This window comes from Drosophila ficusphila, unplaced genomic scaffold (genome assembly GCF_018152265.1).
Source record: "Drosophila ficusphila isolate 14025-0441.05 unplaced genomic scaffold, ASM1815226v1 contig_636, whole genome shotgun sequence".
Taxonomy (NCBI): domain Eukaryota; kingdom Metazoa; phylum Arthropoda; class Insecta; order Diptera; family Drosophilidae; genus Drosophila; species Drosophila ficusphila.
Genome location: NW_025064569.1, coordinates 1,629,316 through 1,637,362, shown reverse-complemented (window position 1 = coordinate 1,637,362; position 8,047 = coordinate 1,629,316). Strand labels below are relative to the sequence as shown.

At 39.7% G+C, this 8,047-nt stretch overlaps 1 protein-coding gene across 1 annotated transcript; it reads right to left on the bottom strand.

The window, feature by feature from the left end:
* Positions 1 to 2,206: 2,206 nt before the first annotated feature.
* Positions 2,207 to 4,590, bottom strand: LOC108093452 (mucin-2). The gene is made up of 2 exons (XM_017193528.2): positions 4,503 to 4,590; positions 2,207 to 4,448 (listed from the first exon to the last, which is right to left on the bottom strand). The coding sequence occupies exons 1-2, from the start codon at positions 4,516 to 4,518 to the stop codon at positions 2,368 to 2,370; spliced, it is 2,097 nt and encodes a 698-aa protein (XP_017049017.2). The 5' UTR covers positions 4,519 to 4,590; the 3' UTR covers positions 2,207 to 2,367.
* Between the last annotated feature and the right edge of the window lie 3,457 nt (positions 4,591 to 8,047).

Here is an 8,047-nt window from a genome sequence, read left to right as displayed (position 1 = left end):
AAGATTCCTGAGCCAATTTCGTTATTGTATTTTTCAATTTAACACTCTCGGCTCGTTGATTTTTATGGGATCTGCCGGATTTTCTTTTGTAATTGTTCTTGCAACTCTTTCCTTGCGGGAACCTTTTCGGCGTCATCAGAAGCAGCCGCGACTGCTCATTACTGAAACTTTATGTTTAGATGCTAATGGCACGAGATGTTATTCTCCCCTTAATTGGAAGTTGAATTTAAAGATTGTGACTAGAAGAGCGCATTATTACTGTAAATCGCTCCTGGTTTCGACTGAGTTTGCCGTGAATGTAATAAGGTAGTTGCAGACATGCTCGATTGGTGTTCGTTAACTTTCATATATATTCACATATTTAGCTATCTACCAAATTCGCCCACAGTGTTCAACTCTACGTAGTTTGGTAAACAACCAAAGACAAATCAAAAGTCCATAGTAAGCTTTGAAGGGAATTTCAAACTGATAAAAACAATAAGGCGAGCATATCCACGTAGAACAGGTCAGTCGTAGTTCTCATCTAGAGCTCTCGGGTCGGGCCGATAAACTGGATATCTAAGTGAAAATTCTCAATCAAAATTCACAGTTGGCACATAAAATCCCGAGTTTCTTTATCCGTGAAGTTTAGGTGAGTGTGAACACAATCTTGTCCTTCTGTGACGGGGTAACCCCTTCTACAGCATCTGCAAAGGGGAACCATGTGTGGCTTTGGTTGCGGACCCTATGGCTACGGGCCTTCTGGGCCCTGCGGACCCTGGTGCGGACCTTGGTGCGGTCCTTGCGCCTTATCCCTGGGACCCTGCAGCTACTCCTGCTGCGGAGGACCCAAGGGCTGTGGACCGTGCGGACCCGCCTGTTGGCCTTACGGCCTGTACACCTGCTGAGCTTCAGAAGGATTTCAGGAACGCGTTGGTCTGTCCCCCGAGAAACGTACTGCAGGTAAGATGCTTTTTCCCTGGGGGCTGTACAAATTGAAATTTCCCTGAGAACCTAAACAAAGTAACGAGCGCTGGCAATAAAAATTTCACCGACATTTGAAGGACGCGGGGGGCATGGGTGCCGCAATTCAATAAATCTTGGCGCGAGGTAGGGGTGGCGATGCCGTTCGATTGTACAGAGAACTGTAATTTGAATTCTTTAGCTGGAAAGTAGAGTCGCGGCCGTTGGTAAAGGGTAGAGCGGATTTTGTTTTAGGGAGTCCTGGAATAGATTGTGCCGCCAAACGGACGGCAAAGAAAGAGGGAGTGAGTTGCCTTTATTACAAAATTGTTCGTGCTTTTGACTGTGTTTATTGGAACTGATGCTTGGCCGCCGACAGTGCCAGCCTCGCCTTTCAATTTCGAAACCCCATGTAGCTAGCGAGCGTAGGCGTCACACGAAACTTAAATGTGCACAGCTTGTATGGAAACTAATACTAAATCTTTCTTTTTAGGTCGGTCTATGACAAAACCTTAGATGGACTACAGCAAAAAATAACATGGTTGTTGTACTCATTAAAATTGGCGCATTCAAAATACCGTATAAATGTGTTTTATTACTTGGGATAATTTGGCATAACCGTGAACCTTATCCAACCTGTGGTCTTCAAAAGGCATCGGGTAGGTATTCCCGGTATTAAAAATGTCTCACTTTATAGTGGTTCTCGGTCTTCCCTGAGTAGACCGGGGATTTGGGAAAATGGGCGTGGCAAATTTTTGAAGCGTAGCTTTTTATATGTTTCAAGAACAATGGTTAACATCAGTGATTAAGATCAGAGATAATTAAAATTTTAAGTTGTTAATAGGAAACCATTTCATATGCACAGAGTTTCTGTGCCTTTGGTAAGTCACAAGACTCCAACTCTAAAGTTCCCAAAATCTAAGCGTTAAAACAAACAGAAAAGTTGGCACGCCCTAAGGCTGGTGGGCGTAAAAGTTGACCTGAAGAACGTCGTTCACTGTTTATTTTAATTTATTTTATTATCCAAATTATTGTAACTTCAAAACCGTGGGCTTAATAAGGGACGCTGTGCAGAAATGAATGATTATTCATTTCACTAAACTCCAATCTAAATTTTCAATTCCAGCGTTCTCGACGTTCAGACAGACATGTCTGAATCGACCCGACGTATGTTCCTGATCAAGAATACTCTATATGATTCTTTAAAGGGTCGCAAGTGCTGCCATCGATCTGGTATATATGACATAAGAAAAAATCCAATTAATTTTATTTTTAGCTTGTATTAGCTTTTGCATGTATTGGGACGTTATTTAACATTAAAATCTTGTAGGATGTATCGGACACAAATATCAAGGTGGGGTCAGGATGTGCTTTTATCAGTTAACATTTCAGGATAATCTTGATTAGAGAGACCATCTTGCGTCCTTAGGCTTGGGGCTGCACGCATCGCGTATTCTCGGGCAGATCGCATATGCCCTTAAGGCCATTGAAGTATTTGTCGCCGCAGCTCACCAACAGAGGTCTTCCATATCGACAGATGTAGTAGTCGGAGCAGCTCTTCAGCGAGGCCAGCATGAAGCCGTCGGGCTTGTTCCGGCACACGTATTTCGTGTATGTAGAAATGCTCAGTTCATGGGCTTGGGAAGTCGAAAGCTGATCTGTTTCCAATAAGGGACGTACTGCAGGACGCACAGGTCTCGCTGGGCGAACTTTCACAGAGGCGGGCTTAGCCTTTGTGGTCTCTGGCCCACAGGCTGTTGTGGTCTCTACGGCACACGCCGTCGTCGTAGTGCTAACTTCACTGCATGCTGTTGTTGTAGTTACACAAGATGTTGTCGTAGTGCTTTTTGTGGAGCAAGGTGTTGTAGTAGTGCTCTTTTCGGGACAGGGTGTTGTTGTAGTAATAGTTACACAGGGAGTCGTCGTTGTGCTTTCTGTGGAACAGGTTGTCGTAGTTGTGCTCTTTGTGGTACAAGGTGTTGTAGTTGTAGTACTTGAATCAGTTAAACAGGGAGTCGTCGTTGTGGTTTCTGTGGAACAGGCTGTCGTAGTAGTGCTCTTTGTGGTACAGGGTGTTGTGGTAGTGCTTTTTGTAGTAGTGGCTGTCGTTGTAGTAGCAGATTCAGTTACACAGGGTGTTGTAGAAGTAGTTGATTCAGTTACACAAGCTGTCGTCGTTGTGCTTTCGGTTGAACAGGGTGTCGTTGTTGTACTCTTTGTGGTACTGGCTGTTGATGTGGTAGCAGTTGATTCAGTTACACAGGGTGTTGTTGAAGTAGTTGAATCAGTTGCACAGGGTGTCGTCGTAGTGCTTTTTGTGGTACAGGGTGTTGTGGTAGTGCTTTTTGTGGTACTGGCCGTCGTTATGGTAGCAGTTGATTCAGTTACGCAGGGTGTTGTAGAAGTAGTTGAATCAGTTACACAGGTTGTCGTCGATGTGCTTTCGGTTGAACAGGGTGTCGTTGTGGTACTCTTTGTGGTACTGGCTGTTGATGTGGTAGCAGTTGATTCAGTTACACAGGGTGTTGTTGTAGTAGTTGAATCAGTTGCACAGGGTGTAGTCGTAGTGCTTTTTGTGGTACAGGGTGTTGTGGTAGTGCTTTTTGTGGTACTGGCCGTCGTTATGGTAGCAGTTGATTCAGTTACGCAGGGTGTTGTAGAAGTAGTTGAATCAGTTACACAGGTTGTCGTCGATGTGCTTTCGGTTGAACAGGGTGTCGTTGTGGTACTCTTTGTGGTACTGGCTGTTGATGTGGTAGCAGTTGATTCAGTTACACAGGGTGTTGTTGTAGTAGTTGAATCAGTTGCACAGGGTGTCGTCGTAGTGCTTTTTGTGGTACAAGGTGTTGTGGTAGTACTTTTTGTGGTACTGGCTGTCGTTGATTCAGTTGCACAGGGTGTTGTAGTAGTTATTGAATCAGTTACACAGGTTGTCGTCGTTGTGCTTTCGGTTGAACAGGGCGTCGTTGTAGTGCTTTTTGTGGTGCATGGAGTTGTAGTAGTAGTTGAATCCGTGGCACAGGGTGTTGTCGTGCTCTCGGTAGAGCAGGGTGTTGTTGTGGTGCTCTTTACGGTACAGGGTGTACTTGTGGTGGTTTCGGAAACACAGGGTGTTGTGGTGGTTTCGGAAACACAGGGTGTTGTGGTGGTTTCGGAAACACAGGGTGTTGTAGTTGTTGGGGCACACGCAGTTGTCGTTTCCTCAGCACAAGGCTCATTGACAAGAGAGCCTCCAGCAGGTGCCTCGCCTGTGGAAGAAGGCTGAGCCTGAATGCAGCCGGTGTTGTAGTTGACGCATCCCTGGACCTTGGCATCAAAAAATCGCGAGCAAGTGTTTACGAGGGCAACTCCCGACTGACACTCATAGTACTGGGAGCAAGTGCCGGGGACCAAGGCGCGGAATCCATCGGGCTTGTTAACGCACACATAACGCTGATAGAGTTGATTGTTGATCTGCACGCTGGCTGCATCCATGCTGGCCACCAAAACGGCGGCACAGGCAATTACTGAAAGATCAGGAGGGGTTATTTCTGGGTATTGCAATCCTCTTGACTTTATACCTATCGCAAATTTCATTATTGTCGGCAGCTATTCCTTTTCGGGGATCCTTTTCACTACCAAGCTTGAACAATAGTAGGTCGTGTACAGACCGATAGGCTTGACTGACTGTTTCGCAAGTGTGCTTGCTTTTATATGAAGCCATTTGTGAAAAAAGCTATGTCTTCCCCCTTATCTTTATTTCGATAAATTGATAGGGTAGATACTACTGCGTCTTCGGCGGTAACCGTGATTTTTGATGGTTACTCGAAAGGGATGCTAATTTAATGGCATCCGTTATCGCTTGGATACGGCCGTTCGTTGGAATACGGCCGCAAACGTTTTAATTTCTTTAATTGTGCTCACAAAGCGGAACTGGGAACAAGACGACACGATTTCCATTTCCTTTTTTGTCTAGATAATTGTTATAACCCATAACATGCAATTTTGAAGCAATAGATTTAAATTTGAAACTACCAGTAACGACGGAAAGGCATTGTCGACTTGTGCACCCTGTACATTTTCAACTGTTATTAATCAGAAAAATTTTAAGATTTGTGATTAATAGGTGCAAATAATATGAGCTGAAAAAAGATAAAAATAATTTGCGATGGCTCAGATGACCATTGTCAGACGATAAGGCCTTTTTGATTTACCACTTACAACTTTTACAATAGGTTTCTTTCGATTACAGGCGGAAATGAAGAATCAACAGACGTGTCGATCTAGCTATGTCAGCCTGTCCGTCCAAATGAATCTCAAGATTCACTTCAAGAAGTATAAGAGATAGAATGCTAACATTCAAAATATACATTCTTGCAATTTAGCGTTGAATATATCATATAGCTGCCATATGAAAGATCGTTAAATTTATATAAAATAAACGAAATAAAATTATAGCGTCGTTGCTTTTCATCAGAGAAGCATGTTTTTAGGAATACAAAGTTCTCTAACGACTTTTAAATTTCGAAATGAGTTTTATAAAAAAATCGTCATCAATTCGATGTTGTTTAGCCTTTATGTAATTTGTTCGACATTTTTTCTTGTTTGCAAATTAAACAATTTTTTGCCATTTATTGGTTAATCAGTCATAAACAAGTACATATGTATTAAAGAATGAATTTTTTATAACTAATTTTACATTATCCATAATGTGAATGAATCCGTAATAAGTTTTATTTTTTGTCCAAATTAAAAAAAAACTCAAAAACCAAAAAATACTTCATCTATCTAAAAATAGGGTTTATTTTATACAGCACCCCAAGACTGTGTGTATACAAAAAACCGGCATTGTCTTTTTTACTAACATTTGGTTAAATTAAATAGACTTAATTTATTTATTTTCTTTTGTGAACCACACAAGAGTGTAACATTGCATACTTAAGCTTACTCTAACATATTAAAATGTTTATAAAATCATTCTTAAAATATTTAAATATTCTCGCCAAAAACACTCAAACTTGTAATTTAACCTTACGCGAAAAAAACTTTTTCTCAAAACCACGTTTTTTATACCCTTGCAGAGCAAAGGGTATTATAATTTTGGCCAGAAGTTTGCAACGCAGTGAAGGAGACACCTCAGACCCCATAAAGTATATATATTCTTGATCAGCATCACGAGCAGAGTCGGAATACGTCTGTACGTCTGTCCGTCTGTCCGTCTGTCAGTTTCTGCCCAAACTAGTCTCTCAGTTTTGAAGCTATCTTGCTGAAACTTTCCCAAAAGTTGTGTAGTTATTGCACGCAGTATATAAGTCGGAACGAGCCGGATCGGCCGACTATATCGGATAGCTCCCATACGAGAGATTGAAAAAAAAAAATCTCACTCCGTTGTTTTTCATCAGATCGACTTGAATTCTTCAAGATGGCGTTTTCTAACTACTACTAAATTTCGGTTTAAATTTGATCAAAATCGGATAACTCTATCATATAGCTGCCATAGGAGAGATCGAAAAATATATATAGAATTAATGAAAATAAATTGATAACATCGTTGTTTTTTATCGTACGAGCATGATTTTTAGAATATCAAGTTTTTAAACAACTCTTATATTGAGAAAAAATTTCATAAAAATCGGACAACTATATCTTGTAGCTGCCATAGGAAAGATCGAAAAATCTATATAGAAATAACGGAAGTAAAATTATAACATCGTGGTTTTTCATCAGACAAGTATGATTTTTAAAATATAGAGTTTTCTTAAGACTCTTAAATTAAGAATTAAATTTGATCAAAATCGGACAACTATATCATATAGCTCCCATATGATCTGTAGTCGAAAATATGGAAAATGAATAGAAAAATCGTCATAGCTTCGATGTTGTTAGGCTTTATGCAATTTGTTCGACGTAATTGAGATCTGCAAGGGTATATCAGCTTCGGCTTGCCGAAGCTAGCTTCCTTTCTTGTTTGACCTTACGTTGACCTTAGTTGTTTATAATAAATGAAGTACAATCAGACAAAAATATTGAAAATTGTTTTTTTTTTTTAATAATAAGTGAAAATCGAGAAAATCGTCAATTTTTTTAAAAGCACTTAACTTTTGCAATTTGATCGAAATTTATTTTATACATTATACTGCACACATTAAGAATCTTTTTATGATTTAGATTACGCATTTTGGCTGAATCACTTCCGGTAGCGGGACACCTCCTCGCCGACATGCAGTCTCTGAGGAACGTCCCCTAATTATTTTTTTCAATTTCAAAATTTTTTTCTCAAAATAAATGTTTGTTCACATCCTTCTCAAAAAAAGTTTTACAAAAAGTACACTTTTTCGGGTCCACAAGGTGAGAACCCGCCTTAAACGGAATTAAATTCTGATGGAGTAAAGGGAATGCTGTACTTGAGAAAAAAAATGTAACAGAGAAGAATGAACTTACGAACCCATAAAATAAAAAAAAGGATCATCAGGTGGAACAATGTTCGCAGCCATGACTGGATGACTGTCCGTCAGTACGAAAGTCAAGATCTTAGAATCTGCTTAAAGGTGCTGAAATATTGGTATTGAACATTAGGGTTCATTTCACGCCCTTTTTTTCACAGTGTCATCGACAATGGTCTCTAGGGAATCCTATAGACGAGATTCGTGAAGTTTTTAAATAAACCTTTAAGTTTATACATTGATTTGAATTTGTCATATGTTTTTTTTTTGAATGAAAAACAAAAAAAATCATGTTACAATAATTTATATTGAATTTGTTGCTTGTTTAAAAGTTCCACCTTTTGAGAAGGTATTGCAAAAAAATAAAGTTTATTGCCTTTTCTAGGAAAGATATAAAAGATTTCTGGGAAAAACTTTTTTGACCCTTGAGAAACTCACAATGTACAGATCCTAATTCCGCTTGAATTCCTAAAACTATATTTTTTTTTATGAAAAAAAAGTTCAATATCAGCTCAAGCAAATCACAATCATTTCAAAATAAAATTGAGCATTTTACTTTCTTGAATTTGATGTAGAATTGTAAACGAACATATGTCTAAAACGTGTCCTTTGTATTACCTCTATTGCTTGCAATCTTTCGTCAATGTACGTTCTTAGCTATTTTGTTTGTGACATACTAGAGG